This window comes from Pelodiscus sinensis, chromosome 4 (assembly GCF_049634645.1).
Source record: "Pelodiscus sinensis isolate JC-2024 chromosome 4, ASM4963464v1, whole genome shotgun sequence".
In the NCBI taxonomy this organism is placed as follows: Eukaryota; Metazoa; Chordata; order Testudines; family Trionychidae; genus Pelodiscus; species Pelodiscus sinensis.
In genome coordinates, this window is record NC_134714.1 from 81,334,229 (window position 1) to 81,358,518 (window position 24,290).

The 24,290-nt window shown below is 45.6% G+C and overlaps 1 protein-coding gene across 1 annotated transcript in view; it reads left to right on the top strand.

The window, feature by feature from the left end:
- EXT2 (exostosin glycosyltransferase 2) overlaps nt 1-24,290 on the top strand; it is a 131,424-nt gene that overhangs the window by 23,767 nt on the left and 83,367 nt on the right. Inside the window, exons 6-7 of the mRNA XM_075927527.1 lie at nt 3,882-4,021; nt 5,035-5,128. Coding sequence (XP_075783642.1) covers nt 3,882-4,021; nt 5,035-5,128 — 234 coding nt within the window. The remainder of the gene's footprint in view (nt 1-3,881; nt 4,022-5,034; nt 5,129-24,290) is intronic.

Sequence of the window (24,290 nt, forward strand, 5' to 3'; positions counted from 1 at the left end):
TACTATCTGACTGGTCCCAGATGAGGGATTTTGCCAGACCAGGGGAGGTCATTTCTGGACCCTTGCCACGAGCCCCCCTGGCCCAGCTGCTGGCCTCCTAGCTGGCTCTCTACCTCCTACTGCTCTGCCGACCCTGCTAGGCAGCCATCACTGCTATGGCTCTGGGACCTGCTGGGCAGCCTCGCATGTTGTGCTGGGGCTCCAGGACCTGCCATCATCTTGCTGTGGGGACCCCACTGCCCTGCCGACCCTACAGGGATCCTTGCTGCTGGCCTTCCACCAGGATTCTCTGGCCTTGCAACATCCATGCCAGACCATGGACGTTGCCAGACCAGAAAATCTCAGTTAAGAGAGTTTCAACCTGTAAACTTTAATTTTCAGTGAAATTGCTGGAAGAATTTGAAAATGAACAATCCACTGCGTTAAACTGAGTGTTGTATCCTAAAAGTAAATTATATTCTAATTTACAGTTAACATCATTGAACTTAATGGACCAAAAGTGTTATGAACTTAAAGGGGTATACAGAGATTAAAGGGGGAGTCAGTGTAGTGTTTGCAAAACAGTACCACACAGGGCACTGTGTGGTACTATCCAGGACAAACTGAGCTAAAAGATTTGATAGCATGCAGCTATGGAAACATCTAGATGAAATGTGTTTCATGGCCTTCAACCAACTTCCAGAGGGTATTTCATGTGCCAGTGCAGATAAAAACAGATACACTTTCTCAGACTCTTGTGTCTTCTGGCAAGTCTCTAATGCAGAGTAGAAGAACTTTAGCATGCAGTGTGGTGAAGCCTTTAGCCAGCTGGGGAATATTCCACTGCTTTCCGTCTCTGGCCATCATCACATAATCCATCATTGAACTTCAGCAAATTATGATAAAACAATAAATGTACTGCAGAAAAACAAAATTTCCTCCAGTTGTTATGTTTGGTAGGAAAGATGTTTAAAAATTCCAAATGGAGAGGGGGAGAGGAAGGGAAGGGTTGTTCTAAGTTGTAAACTTTCACCCATAATAAACAATGATTTATCTTCGCTTTGCTTCTTTACTGTAGGCGATATCATTTAAGAATAACAGGTGAGGAGATATATATAATAAAAATTAAAAAAACTCAAGCGCTGGCACATGCAGAGATGGTTAAAATACTTTCTCTAGCAGAGCCCTGCATCTCCCTTTGGAATGTCTGGCTGATAATAGGATTGATATGAGGAGATGTATTTATAGTAACTTTTGTCTAGACAGGAAAAATGGTTATCTGGGCAGATGAGCATGTGTGTCCACATCTGGGGCTTTTTTCTTATTCCCCCCAGACCTTCCCAGGGTCTTCCACCTGCCATCCTATGATCTATCGAGTGAGTGTTTAAAATGTGTTTTGCTCCTTTTTCCTGTATTCTCTCAAAGCAGTCTAAGGTTTGATTCCAGCACATCTTTTCCTGTACTCCCTTTACTGTTGTCTTATTAAACAGACTCTTAGACTGCGGAGTTGCTAATGCATCCTGTTTTGCAATCTTCCCTTGGCCGAGATTTAAGGACTGCTCAACAGTGTTCTTCTGATATGAACATAGGTTACATAACTTTATTGGAAAGCAAGAGAAGAATTAAGCAAAGACTTAATTCGTAGTTTTCATATTTAACTCCCTGCTGCAGAAAGCAGTTGGGTGCTCTGAATAGATCGTTTTATACAAACATTGTACTTTAAGGCACTGGTGAGATGTCATCTGTAATATGTTTCTGGTCACCTATGTTCGAGAGAGAAGATTCGAAATTGGAAAGGTGCAGAGAAGGATGACCTAGGAATGGAGAACTTGCCTTACAAGAAGAGTTTTAAGGAGCATGGTTTGTTTAGCTTAACAAAATGAAGACTGAGGAGGAGATTTGATTGCTCTCTATTAATACAAGGAAGAGGGAAACAGCAGGGAGGGGAGAGAAATTATTCAAGTTAAGGGTCAATGTTGAACAAATGGATATAAGCTCGCCACCAACAGGTTCAGGCTTGAAATTAGACGAGTTTATGACTATCAGAAGAGTGAAGTTCTGAACCTGCTGCCAAGGTGAGTCATGGGAGCAAAAAAACTAATTTGTTTCTAGACTGACCTTGATAAATTAATGGAGGGAATGGTATAATTAAGTTGCCTATAATGGCTCATGGTCTATCCATGACTGCTGTAAGCAAATTATCTTGTTTGGGAGAGATGTGATGCTAGATGGGGAAGGCTCTGAGTTAATACATAGAAATTTTTCCTACCTGTCTGGTGGGTGGGTCTTGTCCTCACGCTTGTGGTCAATTGACTGGTATATTCAGCATCAGAATAGAATTTTCCCCCCAGATCAGATTGGCAGAGACCTTGGCTGTTTTTGACTTCCTTTGTCATGTGGGGCACAAGTCACTTACTGATTTGAATTGTAGTAAATGATGTGTTCTCTGTGACTTAAAGCATTGAATCAGGGTTTGAGGACTTCAGTAGCTCAGCCTGAGGTTATGGGCTTATTATAGGAGTGGATGAGGGAGGTTCTGTGCTTTGTGATGTACTAGAGGTCAGACTAGACAGTCATGATGATTTCTTTTAGCCTTAAAATCTATGTGCCTCCTCTCCTACTGTGTTCCTTCTCTTATCTCGAGCTGTTAGATAATAGATTCAATGGATCGTTTCTTAATAAATCTATAAACAATTTTGAGTGACTTTTGGTGCTGGAGAAAGGCTCCACACTGACAGCCTTGGGGAACAAAATCCTGGTAGTGCAATACTAATATGATAATAGCAGTGGTTGAACAAACTTCACCAATGCTGCCTAGCCAATGATACTTTATTCCTGGGCCCTGCAGAGGCCACCTATAAGGTGAAAGAATATTTCAGCCTTCATGTCCTGCTTGGTTCTCAGTTTCTCTACTTTGGTTGCCAATCAAATTGCCAATTAGTGCCAGTAGGAATGGTGGTTTCTGTGGATACTGTTTTCTGGAAACTGGATTGTGACCAGAAAATTCCTTGTATGTAGGCCAACAGATCTCAGAGTAAGCTATTAATATGCTGAGCTAGCTTTGAACCAGTGATGTAGAGGTGAAAATTTGACCAGTGACAGTCCCTGTGCATAACAAACATCAGTTATTTTTTAACACAGTTATGTAGTACTCTTTCAAATGCATATATTAACATGGGGAAATTTGTTTCTCGAGGAGTATCTGCTAACATTCCAGAGCACTTATATCCTGTAATCGGTTGCATAATGGTTAAGGCTACAATTTTATCATGGATATTTTTAGTAACAGTCATGGACAGGCAATAAAAAATCATTGAAGCCATGACCTGTCCCTGACTTTACAAAAACATCTCTGACAAAATGGGAAGGGAGGAGAGTGTCGAGGAACCTGCCCCACTACACGCACAGTTGTAGGAGCGGAGACCCTGCTGCCTGTGGCAGCTAGGTTGCTGCATGTGGGACTCCCACTGCTAGCAGTGACTGGGCAGCTGCAGTACCTCAATGTCTCTGGAAGTCACAGATTTCATGATTTCTGTGACAGTCATAGCCTTAATCGTGATCATACTCAGCCATTAAGATGTTAGATATTTTAAAAGCTTGGCATTCTTCTGTCTTTCCAGACTAATTAGACTTCTGACATAGGATGATTAAAACAACTAAAATGGAAAGGTGCTGTTAATTCACCCATGCCTCATTTTCTACTTTAGACCCAGGAAAAGTACAGAATAAAATTGTACACTTATTTGGAGTCTGTGGTAATTCACAACATGATGATGATAGCAGAGAGCAACTTGAGTAATGTTTTCCTTTTAACCTATGTGTTCGGAGGGGAATGAGTACATAAATTACAGTGATGTAATATTTATTTCTTTTTTGTCTTTGTTGTTCCTATTCACTGACAGGAAGCCACGTTCTGCATTATTCTGCGTGGTGCTCGCCTGGGACAAGCTGTGCTAAGTGATGTACTTCAGGCTTCCTGTGTCCCTGTTGTTATTGCTGACTCGTATATTTTGCCTTTCTCTGAGGTTCTGGACTGGAAGAGGTTCGTACTTACTGGTTTGCACCCTCCATATCTGTGTAAGGTATGCATTGCATTTGGTGATGGGCAATAGAGTCAATCCAGTTAAAATCCCACAACCTAGAAGTGAAGGAACAATATGGAGGGGACTGCACTGAGAATGCTGACAACAGGGCAGTTGAAGTCCACATTATGGATGCATCCAGTGCTTTGTTTGTGACAGTACTGCCTGGTACATAGTACTGGCACCTCCAGATGCAGTACCAGCACCTTCAGTCAGAGCACAACAACTTTTCCCCTTGAGTACTGGCACCTTGGTTTTTTTTTACAAAAAAAAGCACTGGATGCATCCATGCATCGAAAGTAATTGAGCAGGAGACTGACACACACAAAAGGAGAGTGGTGAGCAGCACAGACTATCCATTTCTTTATATTGGATTTCCCGTCTCTTGAAGCTTTGAATATTCATCTGTTGGACAAAATTCTTGGCCTTTTCACACTTGTATTTGCACTCAAGCTGTTTACATTCACTTCTAGCAGTTCATACCTTTGAAACCCTGGAAAGGAAAAGAAGTATCCCCATTTTACAGGTATATGTAACTGAGTCACGGCAGATTTTGTATTCAGAAAAAATGTTCGTTTTGTGTGCATACAAGTGTACTCAACACTCTTTTCCCTAAATGATTTATTTAGAGTTACACCAAGTCATTGACGGAGCTGGAATTAGAACACAGAAATTCTTGGCTCTCAGTCCATACTTAATTCATTAGACCATACTTCTCTATGTAGCCACTTGCAGCTGCTCTTCTGCAAATGCTCCCCACAGAGTTTTTGAACATTTCTCTTGGGCTGAGCAGCTGGGGCCATGAAGAAATTCCCTAGTGGTTTAGTATTGAATAATTAATTGCATTACAGGGGCTTATGCCTTCCTCTGAACCCTCTAGAACTTAACACATTAGGATACCAGTTTAGATGGGCTATTGCTATGTTCTTGTGCCATTTTAAAACTCTTTTCCCCTTCACTCTTTTGCATTTAGAGCATCTGTTGTGATACCTGAAGAAAAGATGCCTGAAATGTACAGTATTCTGCAAAGCATTCCTCAGCGGCAGATTGAGGAGATGCAGAGACAGGTAAAATAGCCTGAATATACATTTAAATCTCTACATGAATTCATTTTTGTTCACTGCCTGTGTGTGTGAAGAGTTGTTGGAATAGGAGTCTGCAAAATGCATCTACTATTATTAATGTTTAGTTCTTCACCTTACTGATTATTTGAACTAAAAATACAGTAACTGACATTTAGGCAATGCTCACAATACATATATATGCAAAGATAATTGTATCCATCTTTGGCACAACTAAAGCTGCTGAAGAACAGCTGTTCAGCAGTACTATAATGTAGTTTAGGTCAGGAATTTAAGAATATTGCATATGATTGCAATTGTAGAAGAATTACCCACATTGGAATTTCTCTGGCATGCTATGTTAATATCCATGCACTTGTGAAAGATGTTATGGGATCTTTAGTGTCCACAATGGTTAGGGCCTCCGGTGTATGGACTGCTTAAATACTGTGAAAAGTGAAACTGAAGTCCTCACCACCTGTTCACTAAAGATCCCATGGTACTTTCCCCAGTAGCTGGTCAAATTCTACTGTCAGTAATTTTATTTTATTCTCCTATGTTCTCTCTGCTTTTTCAATACCTAGTCATGATCAAATTCCTGCAGAGTTCAATTTCATTCCCCTGATCTTGCAAGTTAACAACTTTCTGATAAAACCACAGTGTGTATTTGTAAAATACTCCATATTCACCACAAAATGTATTAATTTTGGTACCCAGCACTTGTGTGGGTACAGATTATCCATTCGTTTCATACTTTATCAGCCTGATCTATCACTGGATTCCCTGAGCTATGCATCTGTGAAGTTCTCTCTGTGGTACCCTGGTCTTGTGATATTTCCAGGACACCTATTCAAAAAAATATCTAATATCTGATATGACATTGATTAGCAAAATAAAGATGGACTCAGAGTAAACCATGACCTAACAAGACCTGTCTGCCTTTTGCTCTTCTGTCAGTTTCACAGTAGGGTATTATATTAAGTTTCCCCTTGATTTACAGGTTAAAAACATACTTTAGATGGAAATTATTCTTAAAAAAAATATTCTGGAAATCCTTGTCTAAATGCAGGGCCTTCCTGTGATATCCAAGTGCCAACATCTTCGTACTGTAAACTCATCTACTCTTTTTGCTGTTTGATTCTTTCAATTATATTCAGCACTTGTATGGCACTGTGATGTAGTAATCAGTAAATGAAGGTTATTTAAAGTTTGAGACTTGAGGGGAAGGATGGTTTCAGAAAGTGAATCTTTGGCTACATCTACACTATGGCAGTTTTTGCGCAAAAACCTGCGGCACGTCCACACCTCGAGCATTTTTAAGCAAGAAAATCTACGGTCAGTTGACAGGGCTTTTTGTGATATAGGTAAACCTCCTTCTATGAAGCATAGCTCCTTTTTGCGCTAAAGCTCTTGTGCAAAAATGCATGTGTGGACGCTCCACAGGCTCTTTTTGTGCAAGAAATCCCTATCTAAAAGGTGCTTTGATGGCCATTCTGTGAATGGCAGTATCCATGCTGTGTGGACGCTCTCTTGCGCAAAAGCACATTGCAAAAGCGATGTGCTTTGAGGTGTGGATTCACTTTTGCGCAAGAAATCTTCCTCAAAAGACTTCTTGTGCAAAACCCTGTAGTGTAGAGGTAGCCTTTTAGTGGCAGGTGCTAAGAGATCCCAAGTCATGGGGTCAACTTGTGGGTAACATTTCAGCCCTGTTGCTTGCCTTAGCTTGATCCTGACTAATAAATATTTGTAGATGCCCTTCTGTAGATGAGTTGAAGAGGCTGTTTACACTGTTTTCCAGCTGTGAATTACCTCTTTCCCTATGCTTTCCACTGTGATCTGTGACAGCATTTGATAGTATTTGTCAGTTTAGCTGCTGTCTTTTATGTAAGGGTTCTTCTTCGAGTGCTTGCTCATGTCCATTCTGATTAGGTGTACGCGCGCTGCGTGCACGGATTCCGGGGCTTTTTTCCCTTAGCAGTATCCATAGGGCCAGCAGGGAGCCCCCTGGAGTGGCGCCGGTATACCGGTGCATATATACCCTTGCTGGCCCTCCCACCCCTCAGTTCCTTCTTACCGCCTGTGATGGTAGCTGGAGCGGGCTTCAGGCTAATGCCTATCTCTTAGCAGCTTATCTCTTATCCGTTGTATTATAGTTTGCAGTTGAAGTTTCTTATCTAGTTAAGTAGTTAAGTATTGTAAATAGTTATTTAGATAAGGGAGCAGTGGAACCCTCCCGCGAGGGGAGGGCATGCCAGGGCCCCAGGGCTTCAAACCCTGTGCCTCCTGCTCCAAGCCTATGCCCTGCGGAGACCCTCATTCTAACTTCCTTAAGTGTCTGGGCGAGGCTTATCGAGTTGAAAGCTGCTCTATCTGCAAGAGCTTCAAACCCAGGACTAAGAAGGAGAGGGACTTCCGACTGAAACTCCTGCTAATGGAGTCTGCACTGCAGCCTCAGGGCGAGGAGCGGCCTCACTCCGCCCGCAGTGCACCGACGGCGACACTGTCGGACAGCAGGGCACCGAGACGCAGATCGCCGTCACCGATGCCGAGGGCCTCCAAGAGCTCGAGGGGTCGCTCGGCAGAGAGGAGTGCCCAGAAGGTGCGCCCTAAGGAGGGGCACCTTTCTTCTAAGTCCTCTAGGAAGAGGCACAGCCTGGACAAGGGCAAGAGCCCTGGGCAGACAGTGGGGCTAGGAGAGGTCCATCAGCCTTCCACCCCAGAGACTTTTGAGGTGGCCTGGGATCTCATCCACATGGCGGTGGATGAAGGGGAGGGCCCGGTACCCCAGGAGCGGACCGCGCCGGCACAGGCCTCAAGTGCCCCCCAGCAGGACAGGGCTGGGCCGTAGGACCCTCTGGGCGACGGGCAGGCCTCGGCCCAGCAGCAGCAGTTTCCCCCGGTGCCGGGGAAAACACCGTCACCGGAGCCGGGACGAACACCGGCACCGACCCCGGGCCCGCTCCCCTTGGCACCGGCAGTGACTCCGGGAACGTGTGGGCTCACTACGCCGATGGCACCGGTGCAGGTTCCGGTGCCGCAGACGGCTCCCTGGGCGGTGCAGGGCCGCGCACCGTATTACGCGCCGCCTGCGGTGCTGCAACAGGAGCCCCGCATGGCACCGATGCTGTTGCCGCTCCCGGCACCGATCCCTGCTTACTCCTTGGGAGCACAGCAGCAGAGCGCGGCACCGATGCACATGACGGCACCAGAGGGGTACGCACCAGTCTATCAGATGCACCCGGGCGCGGTACCGCTGCAGCAAAGGCCTCCACTCATGCCACCACCGGCACCGCGTGTGGTGCACAGGGGCAAGCCATCGGCCATGGCAGACCAATGTAGGGTGCAGTCTTCATCAGCCCCTCCCTGGAGAGCATCAGAGTACTCTTCGGAGTCGGAGGCTGAGTCAGTGGCTTCGACCGGGCCCTCATATAGGTCGCGGCCCAGCCATAGGTCCCGCTTGTCGGTCAGATCATCTCACTGGGATCCGATGGTCCAGCAGCAGTCGCAGGGGCAACCCTAGTGGGCTTTCTGGACGCCCTGGGCATACTATCAGGCCCAGGGGCCTCCCCCTACGGGGCCGGCAGCGGGGTCATCTCGAAGAAGTAGCACCCCATCTGCCACCCCCTTGACAGCCTCCCCGCCTGGAAGTGGCTTGCCCATGGCGTTGGGGCCGAGACCCCCGGTTATTGGTCAGGGGGAACCGGGGGCACAGTTGACCGAGGAGGCAATCCCCTCAAGGGACTTCTCGTTGTCCTCACCAGACGAGGCCCTGGCCGACCCCGCACTTCAGCCCCCGTCCATGGACTCCAGGGCACACCAGGAGCTGCTCCGGAGGCTGGCGGTCAACCTTGCGGTCCAGCACGAGGAGGTTCACGAGGACTTAGATCCGATGGTGGACATCATAGCGGCAGCGGGCCCTGGTCGGGTGGCGCTCCCACTGAATAAAACGGTGGACAAGCTGTCTAAAACCCTGTGGCAGACGCCAGCCTCTATTGAGCCGACCCAGAAGGGGGTCGAGAGAAGATACTATGTACCCCAGGAGGGGCATGAGTATCTGTTTACCCACCCGGATCCGGGATCCATAGTGGTTCAGGCCGCTGGGCAGAAGGAGCGCCAAGTGCCTCCAGGCCCCACTCCGAAGGCAAAGGAGCCTAGGAGATTGGACCTGCTCGGCCGGAAGGCCTATGTCATAGGGGGCCTCCAGCTACGTATAGCTAACCAGCAACTGATGCTGGGGCGTTATGCTTTTAATACGTGGGCATCCACGCAAAAATTTGCCAGCCAGCTTCCTCCCGAATCCCGCCAGGAGTTCGGGGCCTTGACGGAAGAGGGACAAGCAGTGGCGCGTACCTCTCTCCAGGCGGCCTTGGACGCAGCCGATTCGGCAGCCCGCACCATGGCCACAGGGGTGGTGATGAGGCGTAGTGCCTGGCTGCAGGTGTCTGGCATCCCACCTGAGGTGCAGACTACTATCCAGGACCTGCCCTTTGAGGGGCCGGCCTTATTTTCAGAGCAGACTGATTCCAAGCTGCATAGCCTGAAAGACTCAAGGGCAACCCTGAAGTTGCTAGGGATACATACCCCGGCACCTCAGAGGCGCTCTTTCCAGACTAGACCCTACCCTAGAAGGGGGCAGAACAATGACAGGGGTCGCAGGAGAGGCCGCAACAATAACCGCCCTGACCTTTTCAGGGGCAGGCGTAGGGGGCCTCGGTCAGACTCGGAGAGAAGCTCAGGGCCGTTCCCCGGTCACCAAGCTAAGCCCTCATTTTGAAGGTACGCCAGAGAGCAGAGTACCAGTAGCGCCTATCTGTCCGCCCTTTAGGGACCATCTTTCCCTATTTTTCCAGGGATGGTTAAAGATCACGTCGGACCGTTGGGTCCTAGACCTGGTGAAGCAGGGATATACTATCCCCTTCCTTTCCTACCCTGCCTCCCATCCCCCAGCCTCGTCCCTTTTCAGGGACCCCTCTCACGAGACGCTCCTTCGGCAGGAGGTGTCCAGCCTGTTGATGCTAGGGGCCATAGAAAGGGTACCTCCAGACGTAAGGGGGAAAGGGTTTCTACTCCCGCTACTTCCTAGTACCCAAGGCGAAAGGGGGTATGCGTCCCATACTAGACCTCCGAAACCTGAACACCTTTATAAGGAAGACAAAGTTCAGGATGGTGACGCTAGCCTGCATCATCCCATCGCTCAGAAAGGGGGACTAGTATGCTGCTCTCGATGTAAAGGACGCGTATTTCCACATTTCAATTTTTCCAAGTCACAGAAAATTCCTCCAGTTCACGGTGGGGCAGGACCACTTTCAGTTTACGGTCCTCCCCTTTGGACTGTGTACAGCCCCAAGGGTCTTTACCAAATGTATGACCGTGGTAGCCGCGTTCCTGAGGCGGCACAGGGTCCAAGTGTTCCCATATCTGGACGACTGGCTCATAAAGGGCAAGTCTCGAGAACAGGTACTGGACAATGTCTCGAGAGCCAGGGCTCTGTTCGAGGGCCTCAGCCGCCTCATAAACGAAGCCAAATCACTGCTAGAGCCCACGCAAGTCATAGACTTTGTGGGGGCCCATCTGGACTCGCCTATGGGCAAGGCGTCCCTACCGAGAGACAGATTTTCGACCATTCAATCGCTGGTAGTGGGGCTGCAGGAGTTCCCGACTACGACGGCGAGGACCTGCATGAGGCTGCTAGGCCACATGGCGGCGGGCACTTACGTGGTCCAACACGCCAGGCTACGCATGCGCCCATTGCAGGGGTGGCTCAAGGGAGCGCACAACCCCTTGAGGTCGCCGCTGGATGCGGTGGTAACTATCCCCCAGGACATCCTGCGCTCGCTGGACTGGTGGAATGACGAGAGCTTGGTGTGTGCGGGGGTCCAATTCACCAAGCCGTCCCCGTCGGTGCAGCTGGTCACGGACGCCTCGGACGTGGGATGGGGCGCTCACCTGGGCAACCTCAGGACACAAGGTATGTGGTCGGCAGAGGAGGCTCGCCTCCATATAAATATCAAGGAGCTGCGGGCGGTCAGGTTGGCCTGCAGGGCGTTCCTTCCCCACTTACAGAACAGAGTGGTGGCGGTGCTGACAGACAACACTACGGCCATGTTCTATATCAACAAACAGGGTGGGGTGCGTTCCTCTCCCCTGTGCCGGGAAGCCCTAGATCTATGGGAACTGTGTATAGCCCACAGCATTTCTCTAGAGGCGTCTCACCTCCCAGGAACCAGGAACGGGCTGGCAGACAGGCTCAGCCGTTCAATCCAGGCGCACGAGTGGGAGCTAAGGGGGGATGTACTTCACGAGGTCTTCCAGAGGTGGGGGTTTCCCTGCCTGGACCTGTTCGCAACTCCGAGCAACGCCAAGTGCAGGGAGTTCTGTTCGTACATGGGGCATGGGCAGGGCTCTCGGGGAGACGCGCTGCAGGTCAGCTGGCCCAGGGGTCTACTCTATGCCTTCCCCCCGTTCCCTCTGATCCACGACACACTCCTCAGAGTGCAGAGGTCCAGGGCTCGGGCCATCCTGATAGCGCCAGTATGGCCTCGACAGTACTGGTTCACCACCTTGCTGGATCTGACTGTGGAGGGCCCGCTCAGGCTACCCCTAGTGCCAGATCTAATCACTCAGAGCTGCGAGGCCGGAGTGGCACTCCACCCGAGCCTTCCATCTCTCCACCTAGCAGCGTGGCTCCTCAGTGGCTCTCAGTGACGGAGCGAGCCTGCTCTAGAGATGTCCAGGAGGTCCTCTTGGAAAGTTGGAAGCCGTCCACTAGAGCTCTTTACGAGGCTAAGTGGAGGAGGTTTACTTCCTGGCTGGGGGGCAGGACGCTTGCTCCAGGTGAAGGGGCGGTTCCGACTGTCCTAGAATTCCTTCTCCACCTGCGGAAACAGGGCCTGGCCACAGCCTCCCTAAGGGTGTACCTGGCGGCCATAGCGGCCTTCCACACTGGGGGGTGGGGGGGGGGTGGGAGGGCCAAAGGTCTATCTTTGCCAACCCCTTGGTTAAAAGGTTTCTAAAGGGAGTCGACAGGTTGAAGCCATATGAGAGGCCTCCGGTACCGGCGTGGGACCTTAACCTGGTCCTGACTGCCCTTATGAAGCCCCCGTTCGAGCCCCTAGCTTCATGCTCCCTGACACATCTATCTTATAAGGTAGTTTTCCTTGTGGCCATTACCTTGGCCAGGCGGGTGTCTGAGCTTAAGGCTCTCACCTCAGAACCACCTTACACGGTGTTTTTTAAAGACAAAGTGAGGTTACGTCCACACCCGGGATTTCTTCCTAAGGTGGTCTCACACAACTGTTTATTTCAGTGGCAGAAAGGATGTATGGTCAGCCAGTCTCGACGCAGCGTATATCCTCGTGGATTACTTCCTGTATTCGACTGTGCTATGAGGGCGCGGGTAAACCACCGCCGCGCATAACAGCACATTCCACTAGAGCCCAGGCGACGTTGGCGGCGTTCCTGGCCTGCGTGCCGATCTTGGAGATCTGCAGGGCAGCAACCTGGTCATCAGTGCACACCTTTGCAGAGCATTATGCAATCACGCAGCTGGCCAGGGAGGATGCTGCTGTCGGGATGGCAGTTCTGTGTTCTGCAGAATAATAACATAATAGTTAGTCACCTTCCGACCCCACCTCTGGAGGGGGGACACGGCTAGGGACTCACCTAATCAGAATGGACATGAGCAAGCACTCGAAGAAGAAGAAGAGGTTACTTACCTCGTAACTGTAGTTCTTCGAGATGTGTTGCTCATGTCCATTCTGCATCCCACCCACCTCCCCGTGTCGGAAGGAGCCGGCAAGAAGGAACTGAGGGGTGGGAGGGCCAGCAGGGGTATATATGCACCGGTATACCGGCGCCACTCCAGGGGGCTCCCTGCTGGCCCTATGGATACTGCTAAGGGAAAAAAGCTCCGGAATCCGTGCACACGGCGCGCGTACACCTAATCAGAATGGACATGAGCAACACATCTCGAAGAACTACAGTTACGAGGTAAGTAACCTCTTCTTACAGAATGCTTTTCTAATCTGTAGTCTGATTGTTCAGGAACATTTTTCCCTTCATTCTGGCTCTGCTCTATTTCAGAGGCTTATTTGTCATTGTTTTCAAGTAAGTTACTTTGCTCGACAATATTTAATGTGTGCCCTGTTTTCTTCTGCTCCTATTCATTGCTTCACTTCTGAAGAATAACAGTACTTTCATCATTATATTGTGATGCTCATCTTTGAGGATGTGCCCGTGACTTTAAAGAGATGGATACTTAAGGCTAACTACAGTCATTTATCACCTGTCACACCTGTGTCCCGATTAGTTCCTGGTTAAAATGGGAGTTTTTGTTTAGTAGCTGGAACAAGAGAGTGAGATAATGACTATCCTCTGTTCTACCTCTTGTACCCTAAAACATTTTGACTGTTTAAACTAAAGGCACAAAGAATGGAACATGTCCAGAAGTAAAATGAGTATAAAGGTGTTGGGGCTTATTAATGCTTATGAAGTAGTTTGAAAACCTTGGATTAAAGTTTCTATGGGAATGATTGATTATTATGCTTTTGAATCTAGGTATTCAAAAACCATAGGATAAGAGCGAAGGTTCTCTTTTAACTCCATTATCCACATTTTTCATAAAATTCCACATATGGAAGTGATACCATATTATAAAATAAATTTAGTGATCAGAGAGTAGAAGAGCCATTTAAAGGTAAATGATAATCTGTCTTCTTCATACCTAATTTTAACATTTCAAATTGCCTTCTTTAAAAAAGTGTCCCACAGTGTCCTCCTTTACCCCTTGTTGACTTTTTCCAAAACAAGTTACGCCTATACAGTACTATGCTCACGATGAGCAAGACTCAGTTCTGACAGGTTTTTTCTGTCCATAAAAATGACATTAAAGTCTATCAGTATTTTCAAGATTTAACACCAGAGAACTAGAAGTGGGAGTTTTATGGTAATGGGAAAAGTAGATGAGGCGTATCCTAGCTTCCCAGGGCATTCCCACCACAGTTGGTTCTGGGCCTGAGAGATTGTATCTGGGAAGCATGATGTTTTTAATGGTATTCTCTGTACAATTGGAATACTAGTAACATAGGTGCCAGACATTACAGGTAGAGCAATACAAAGAAAACAACCTCATAAAATGTTGAAAATGAGAGGCTCCTACAAAATATATTATGCTGTGGTTTTGTGTAAAAGCTTTGTCTGTCTTTGGGGATGACTTGAATAACACACTTTTTAAAATAAATAACACAGTTATCTTGATCTCATGCTGATAAAACTACAGCATCATGTGAAACCTACACTAATAGATGCATGCACACACTCCTAAAGAGCATGCCAGTTGTGCTAAACTTCTAAACTCTGTGTGTCAGTATAAAGCAATTATTGCTCAGACAGAGAAATCTCTTTGCCCTTAAGGGAAAGCACTGGAATTAAGAGTTAAAATGTTATAATTTGTCTGTCTTCTCCATTTGTTAGTAGCTTTCTGCACAACATCTTTTTGTGATTAACTCAGTGGAGTTCACATATCAAGATAATTTTTTTCTTCAAGTTGATGTAGATTAAAAATCTCCTTGATAATAAGACTATTGAAGGAAGCTCTTTATTTGTAACTTTTTTTTTCAAATTTTCTTGCTGGATTTACTTTGCCATCTGATGGGAAATCAAGAAATCCATTAAATACAAATGTTTTCTTTTTCAGGTTTGGGCTGGGAGAAAATGTGTGTAATCACTAAGAGAATTAAATTATTGCTATCATGAGAAGGGTAACATATAAATACATTTAGGCCAGGAGTATCAAACTCAGTTTACCTTTGGGCCAGTGCTAGTCCTCAAATCCTTCTAGTGGGCCAGTAGACAACCCCTTTGGCAGTGCTCGGGTCGGGGAGGGCAGGGGTCTCTGTTCCCTTCCTCCCCCCCTCCTCACCATGCGTCTGCTAGCCCATAGGCTCCCTCCTCTCCCATGCGTCCCTTGGCCTCACCTGCCGCCCCCAAGCTATTTAACCTCCTTTGGTGGCCCTTCCCAGCAGCAGCTCCGCGGAGCTAGAGCAGCTTCTGACTGCTAACCCCCCACTCTGAACTCTACACTGTTGCCAGCAAATCCTTGTGGCCCTGATGAAGATGTATGCAGAGCTGTCCTGTATATAGGACGGATTGTAGAGACTGCCCTTAGGCCCACGCTTGGGAGGGCTCAGCTGTGGCTGCCCCAACTGTCCTATGGATGGGATGGTCCCCCTTATTCAGGTTGGCCTATGGGGTCCTGGGAGGGCTGGGGCCAGCAACTGGTGTTGAGTGTGAGAGGCCCTGACACTTGCTACCACCCTGTGTCAGGCCCCCTGGGAATCCCTGAGGCCATGCCCGTTGAGGGAAGAGATGCAATGTGAGGGGGAGGATGGAGCTGGAGCTGGGGCTGGACTTGGAGAAAAGGTATGGATACCCCCCGCCCTTCCCAGGGCCACAGGGACTCTCATACCAGTAGCTTTGCGCATGCTGGATTATGGAATTGTTCAGGCCACAGATGGCCTCTGCGCGATGAGTTTGAGACCTCTGCATTTAGCCCTGGTGTTGTTTTTCCAGGATCTGTAGGCTAATGTGGCTTGGGTTTTGTGATTTCAGTACAACTTCATTTTGCATAGCTGCTTTACTTGGACAGTTTTTTGGGAAATCAGGGGGAACAGGTAGTGTTATTTAATAGTTTGAGCACAAAAAGTCAAGAATCCTGAGTTGTATTCTGAGCAGCCACTGATTTGCTGAGAGACCTTGAGTAAATCATCATGCTAACCTTTGCTTTTTTTAATTTAGGCTTGCAAAACATTTTGTCACCCAAGCTAGGGATGTGAACATGTACTGTTTATATGGTTGCCAGGTGTCCAGTTTTGAACCGGACAGTCCAGTATTTGAGCTTTCTGTACGGGAAACAAATTGAGAAAATATAAATGTCCAGTATTTTCTAGATAAGATGTAATATAGATTGTGATATAATGTTAAGTGTGTTCGGTATTTTTGTTGAAACTATCTGGCAACCTTAACTGTTTACAAAATGATCCTGGGCTCATTGGTTAATCCTAATGGTTATGTGCAGTTCCTCTTCCTCCCCTCTCTCCCCCTTCCCCCGCTGCCTCTGTATCAGAGGTGAGGAAGGGGGGTTGCAAAGGGAGGAGCTGGTGTACGTGAGGAGCTGTCTTTTAAGTTAGCTCCCCGTGCGTACCAGCTCCTGCGCAGCTGCCTGCCCTCCCCTTTCTCTGATACATAGGCAGCTAGGGGTGGGGCAAGTGGGAGCTGGTTTGTGTGGAAAGCCAATTTAAAAGCTGGCTCCCCATGTGCACCTGCTCCTGCCTTGCCCCCACCCTCCATGTGTAAATGTGTAACTGCTATACGTGTTTACAAAAATAAACACATTTCAAAATCCCTGCTAAGAGCCCGTAGCCCACCCAAACGCTGCAGCCTGTGTCCTTGAACAAAGGGGAGGATCAGTGTTCCTTCTAATCTTTTTCATCCATCCATGTGCAGAGTTTTTATTTGTGTGGAATAAATTATGTGCACCAAGGCATGTGTGAATGTGCACCACTAGGAAAAACACAAACCTAGCTGTGTTCACTCTGCTAATCAGTGGTGGCACTGGAATTTCTCCTGAGTGGCTACACAAGTGCCCACCTTACAGGGAGCGATGGGGAGGATCCATGTGTTCTAAGCTAAGACTTCTCATAATTTACAGGAACTAGTACAGTAGAATCCTGTTTATCCAAGCCTTCATTATCTGGCTGTCCATATTAACTGAACCACATGTTGCCCCAGGGCTGATAACAGCTGAGGCTTGGGCTGTTAGTCATCCTGCTGTCAGTCTGAACTTCAGTTGTGGCTAGAGCTCCTGCTTTGAGCCTGTATAGCACCGCCCATTTTCTGGTTTATCCAGATTTTTGGTTATCTGATCTGACTCTAGACCCAATTATATTGGATAATCACCCTTCCACTCTAAGAATAGCCACCTAAAAAACCCACCAATCCGCGGAGCTGATGAGTTTGAAACAGAGGGGATGTGAAATGCATGCACTTCTGGGACTGTCTACTTATCTGTTATTCTGTATTGTTACTAGCCTGCTGTCTGTCAAGTTCTTTAGGGAGCATTCTCCTTGAGCCATCCTTCCCTCACCTGGAGATCTATATGGAGTCTGAAACACTGGTAACAATGCTGGAAGCCTGTCTTGTGGACAGCATCCATTGTTCTGCTTTCACTTCCTGTGCCACAAGCCAACAATAATTTTCTGCCACAATATTGAGGAAGGATGAAGGACGGGTGGATGTGATGGGCATATGGAGTGAGGGAGTAAGAGATGAGGCAGAAGGGGGGGGGAAGATTCAAGTAAGGGAAAGGAGAGGAGCTGAATGAAGAAAAAAGGAAAGGAAACAGGTCCATGCCTCCTAAAAACCATCCTTTATGAAACCTTCTCCCCCAGGACCTGTCTCTCTCTCTTTCAGTTTGGAAGTCCATTTCCCCTACAAATTAGTCTTTCTGATTTTTTTTTCCTATAGATTGGTTTTGCAGAGTACTGTATGTCTTGAAAATTTATGTTCTACTGATATCATAAGTCCCAATTCATTGCTCAAATCCAGCAAACACAGATAAACTCATTAGTACCTAGGACTGGAATTTAAGGATAACCTTCGAAGTGGGAGAGGGAGGCATGCCAAAGAGTGTGGGAAGGTTCTTTTCTTTTTTGTTTTTTACATTAGAAATTAAGGCATTGACTATTCTGATATTATCTTGTGGTATCTAGAGTGAAAAAGCTAAAGTTGAAGCACTTGAGGAAAGGGATTATTTAGTCACTTGATGAACACTTTTTAGTGTGTTTTAACACTTTTTTAAATTGAGTGACTAATGATCATACTAGAAAGAGAATGTTTTTGTTAAAGGTGCAACAAACTTACTCCTTCAGCTAATATATGAGCTCGTGCTAACTCCCTTCAAAACCCTGTGAGATCTACTTTGATGGAGAGCTAGACTTGAGATACGTGACACTTCTGAGGCAAAAAACAGTTAGCCAGAAAAGTTATGGGATTAGATTTATTTAAATTTTTCTAACTCCATGCTCAGTAATTTTTTTTTTAAAGTCCAATTTTTAAAAGAAATTGCAAGTAATTTTAGAGTGAGTTTGAATGTTGGATTGGGAGGTAGGTTTCCCAGAAAAATAATGTATAAGCAATACCACTATAGCTTTTCTAGCCCTCATTCCCCTCTGTGTCAAGCTGTCCAGGTCAAATGGAAGTGAAGACACTAGCATATACATAAATCAGTGACTTTTTTTAGTGTCACATTAAAACATGAATGGCTAGTGTCTCTGACCCTTTCCTCCTCCTCTTTAATGTGCTGCTTCAGCTCTTGTCTTTAAAGAGAACTTCGTGGAATAATTTCAGCCCTTATCAGTTTGCTGACAGCTATATGAGCCTTTCTGCTGGCTCCAGGCAGTGAGTGCAGGCGTGTGAAACTTCTCATTCTTACATTGAAGTGGTCCCAGACATTTTAACCAAATGGATTGTATGGATTTGGAAGGGGGGGGGGGGGGGGGACAGAGGCAAGGCATGTAGAGGAGGTAGGATAGCTAGCTCTAACTGGTTGATACTGAGAATAGTTATCTATTTCCAGCCAAACTTCATTTCAATATGTGGACACTCCAGGTACGTCTACACTGCACCGTAGCTTGAAATAAGATACACAGTTTGAGCTACGCAAATTGCGTATCTTTTTTCATGTTTTTTTTTAAATTGGCGCTGTGTACTCAGCACTTATTTTGAAATAAATTGCTATTCTGAAATGTCCCTTACTCCTTGTGTAATGAAGTTTACAGGGATGTCAGAATAGTGAGCCCATTGTATTTTGAAATAACTGGCTTGCTCAGAAGATGCAGAATAGGTACCCCAAAATAGTGCTGCAGTGTACATGTAGCCTCATAGATGAAGGACTGAGGAAGAGTGAGCTTTCAAAGGGCTGTTTTTTATCTTGTCATTTGAAATGTAATCCCAGGATATATTTGATCTGCCATTTGTGCAACAGGGCAGCTCTTAAGGATGCATGGTTGGGTCTTACAAGCTTTTTAAAAAATTGATTTCCAGCTGCATATCTTTCCTTGATGGAGCGAAACTTATGTCTCGGGGCTCTTTAGAATAATCGTTATCTAATATAAAAACTTCCATCCATCTGACAGATGTAGCATTTTAGGGAGTGTGATTAGAGAGGCTAACCCCGATTTAATCCTCCCAGAGTGCTTCCATGGAATCCTGGGTCCGCTATAAATGTCAGGCATGGACAGTTTGCCATCTTATCAGATGCACTGGAGTTAGCTCTAGCCCCCTCTCTCTCTTGGGAAAGGTCTGCTGTAGCAGACAGCAAGAGAAAGGAAAAATGATTACCTGGCTTGTTGCCAGGACCACTAGGGGAATTGCAGAATCCTTGGCATTCACTGATCAGAATTTTTTGAGCCACTTGAAAAGAACACCCTTAACCTAGATTCTTCCTATTCCCCCCCCCCCCCCCCCAACTTTGCCTTCCTGAAAGGAGCAAATTATCTTCATGTTACCTGTGTAGCTGAACAATCTCCATGCTACAACACATGGAACGGTTGAGAAGTCCCTGAGAATAGTAAACACACCACTCAATGATTTAATGAATAAGAACTATGTTTTATCAGAATTGGAAGTGAGCACATTTTATTTTATAAATAGATTATTAGTTAAAAAATGTGGTTTTGGAGAACACAGAACTATTTGTGAATGTGACGTGGATTCACAGAATCGCGCTAGACAAACCTTTTTGAGGTGGGAGTGGATAGATTCATAAAGGAAGTGTGCTACCATCTTATGACTCCTAGCCTAATGGTTAGATCACTCATCAAGGACATAGAAGACTAAGATTCAGTTCTCCCCTCTGCTTGAGGTTGAACAGGGATTTAACTTTGGGTTTCCCACTTGCTATGGGCCTGCCCTAACCACAGGGTTATAGGGTATTCAGGGACAAGTCTTAGTCTCAGTCTCTCTTGATGTTACACTTTGTGTGAAGTATTTGAATAGTTGCTGGGTGGGACTAAAGATTATAAGGGAGGGGATAAGACCTCTTCTTTTGGCTGTTTTGCAGATTTTTTCCTTTAAACGTGCCTGGAAACACAATGTTTCTATTTGAACAGAATTTTTTGTGAGTAAGAAAAGTTGTTTGCCTAGCTCTACCTAGAATCTCTGTTTTCAGCCTCTAAACGGCAAGGTTAGAAGTGAGCTTTGACAGAATAATTATGTTGACTTAAGTCAATCATTCTACTTCAAACTAGTGAAAACGCTGCTGTGAATTTGGATTTCTTATTACCAAGCCTTGAAAGGTTGCCATATGCCAATTTCTAGTCAAGGGATATATTGGGTATATAACAGTTAATTTCAGATTATCAAAATCTGAAAGCTCAGGATTTTTCCTAATGGAGAATATTTTGCACCCTTTGACTGAAGCAGCTGGCTGCACGCAATCCAGAATCTCAACCCAATTTTCATTCTGCTTCCTCTCGTCTCTTGTTTGGATTGTACCACAGCTGCTTCAAATCCACAGCCTGCCTACTAATTGAGGCCATTGTAATATTCGTATTTACCTGTACAATAAAAACATTGCATTTATAGGACTTTTTATTTAAGGATTTTAAAGGCAGAACTCCTGTGAGGTGGTTGTGTAACCTTGTTACGTAAATATATAAAACTGAGGCATACACAAACAGCTTACTTACACACATCAGACTGGTAGTCTAATACAGTGGTTTTCAAACTATGGATCATGACCCAGTATTGGGTTGTGGAATGTCAGGCATTGGGTTTTGTTTCTGCAGGGGGATCAGGTGACCAGTGGGGTACTAAGGCAGGCTATCTGTCTGTTCTAGCACCGCTGACTATGCTGTGCCCCAGAAATGGCCAGCAGCAGGCATGGCTCCTAGGTGGGAAGGGGGGAGAGCGCACTGGGCTTGGTTCACTGCCCCTGCCCAGAGCATTAATTTTGCAGTCCCATTGGCTGGCTGCTTCTGGGCGCAGTATGGTCTGTAGTGTCAGGAGAGGCAGGACGCCTACCTTAGCACCCCTGCTGCACCGCTGTCCAGGAGCTGCTCAAGGTAAGCCCCTCCTTACACCAGCCTTGATCCTCCCTCCCCCAATGTTGGAGCCACCTCTTACACTCCAAAGCTCTTATTCTCAGCCCCACCCCAGAGCCTATACTCTAGTCAAATTATGTTGGGTTGTGGGCATCACAATTTTCTTCAGTTGGGTCATGAGTGGTTTGAAAACCACTGATCTAATGGAACCTGGGAGTCCTGACTGTGAGTAAAGAATTTCAGACTACAAGGCTGTCACTCCCGCAGCTTTTATTAATATATATATATATATATATATCACTAAAATGTGTGTTGTAGATGGAGCTGGCAGCAGTGCCTATTGTTAAGATTGTTTAACGCTTTTGACAGTGTGTCTTTATACATGTATAGAACACATATTTCATAGGTAATAAGAAAACCATGAATAAGTGTGTGTGTGTGTGTGTGGGGGAGGGGAGGTAAACATGCTTTTATGGAACATGGCTTATACTCTGAAATAGCAGTGTGCTGGTTTTTTGCAAGTTAGAATATTGCAGTAATCTGACTTTTTTATTTTTATTTTAACTAAAAATTGCAAGTCTTTCATGTGTGTGATTGGCATTGGGCTTGTTTTATGTTTAACCTCTCCAATCAAGGGAATTGAAACTTCCATTCTCCTGGCATTAGTATGGCAGTCATGGGAAATCTCAAACAACATGGATCTTATTGCAGCAGTTGACACAAGTTGTGCTTTTATTTATTTATTTTTGATGTTGGATACTGATTAAAAGTTTCCAAGCATCCTTTAGCAATGTTATAAAGCTGGCCAGCAGAGAGCTCAGCAGCTGCTGACCAGGGGAGATGCTAGCGGACACTGGACAAGATCACAGTGGGAAGCATCGATTTGTGTAATTCAGAAAGCTGGGAAAGGTGTAAACAGATCTCCAATTTAGCTGGAGAAGGGACTCTGCAAACACTGTTTTATTGGCCAGTGGCTCCTGCTTTACTAACCTCTAACCTTTACAATACTCAGAGGTGCTGCCCACCCGTCGGCCTTGCCTTTGAACCACTCTTGGCTCCTGTCACCTCAAAGGCTTGCAGTCAGATTCCTGTGTTTTTCTTGGGACCTCACCTCTCAGCAGGATGCCTGCAGCAGGGAAAACTGATCTACCCTTAGAACATAGACATATTTGAAGGCGATACCCCTGAGACATGAAACCTATTGCTTTGTGTTTCAGGAGCTGTCCATCACTTTTCAAAAAATGTGCCTGAACCTCCTCTTTCTCTGGGCATTCATGTAACATTTGTATGTTCCTACAGTTGTATATACAAAACTGATTTTTGTTCTTCTCTTGGATGTTCTGGCCTTTTTAACAGTTATAGCAGAAATCTAGATTGTCATAATTGTGGTTAATGGAGAAGGAGTGTTACAAGCAGAAACTAATCTGATTGTGTAGTTATAATTAAAATGACAGTTCAGAATAGGATTGATCTAAACCTTTACAATCCCTTCTTAAGGACTCCCAATTTAACTGAAAGAATCAGTCAACATTGCACACTCCATCTGGTTTCTAAAAATCAAGTTATGTTCTGTTATGCCTCTTACATCTTCACCAATTTATTCTGCCTTATGAATAATTATATTTGTCAGAGTCCAACTTGGTGTCCTATAGTTATATTGGTTCCATGGTATCTACAAAAGTAAACCATTGTTTGCTGTGAATTAGGAATATATAAGGTGAAAACCCAATGGAAGCAAAGATTGTCAGAAAACAGGATTTGCACACATACACATTGGTAAGTGCACTTTAGCTGTTTTTCCTCTTTACAACATTTAGTTTTATTTTGTTCTTCCCAGTGGGTCCTTCTGCATGTTTTGGCCCATTTTCCTCAGCCAAAAGATTCATGATTTTGGGGTCCTTTACTGGATTTGTGTGTGGAACATATTTTTTGCTGCTGATCTGAGATGAAGATGCCAAGTTGTGTCAGCCATTCTGAGTTTGTGATTGCTGTACCTGTCTCTTGAAGGAAAAGGGAGCAGTGGATTTCAAAGTGTTGTCACAAGGATTACTCATACACTCTATTCTTTTCCTCTGCCTTCCATGCCTCCATTTCCAAGACTAGTTTGACCTCTCCAAGATGTGAAATGCTGCCCTATAATGCTACCACTATATTAGGGATCGAGATAGCCTTGGATTTAAAGGCCACAAATATGCAGCTGTATCATGGGACAACATGAAAACCCTTCTTCCTGTCAAGTAGCAGTTTTGTGTGTAGTGTAGTTGCAGCTGGGCCTTGAGCAAAGTGATACTGTTATGAACTGGCAAAAGTGAGAATGAGAATTGAGGATTAAAACTTACAAACAAAACAAACTTGATACAGGAAAGACTTGGCAAAACTAAACTTTAACAGAGATCTGCTTGCTGTAGTGTGTCATTATGGTATCTGTGTCAAATGAATGCATTGCTGTAATTATACCTTGTGACTACCACAGCAAAATATGAGACAAGGATCCAAGAAAAATGATAGTGCAAAAAACTTAGTGATATGGAATTGACATCCTTGCTAGCACTACCATTTTCCTTTAACCTCCAGGAGTTAGTATTTGTGATGTCAGCAGTTTACAGCAATAAAACTGAGAACTCCTAGAAGTCTGCTCCCAGGCGACTAGTATCTGGAGGGTCAGACTAGTGTTTTGAACTCTGACCTCTTGGTCTCTGAGCATTGACATCTTAAAAAAAAAAAAAGTGGCAGTAGTAAATATTTGGTTTCCTCTCTTCATTCTGTTTCTGAAGAGGTCAAATATACTTGTTTAATCCATGATTAAATGATTACAGTGTAGTTCACAATAGGATATTGGATTCAATGATTAAATACATTCAGAGAATTTTATCAGGTCAAATATTGAAATGAAACTGTACCGAATGTTAGCACAAAAAAAACACCTGTATTGAGTCATCTTACCTATTATGTATTTGAGTGTTTGCCTGCCTGCCTGTTCAAGAACTTCTCCATGGTAAGAACTAGGATCACCAAATTCAGTATAGACTTTCCTCTTATCATAACTTAAAGCAAGGCCAGGGTTTGGT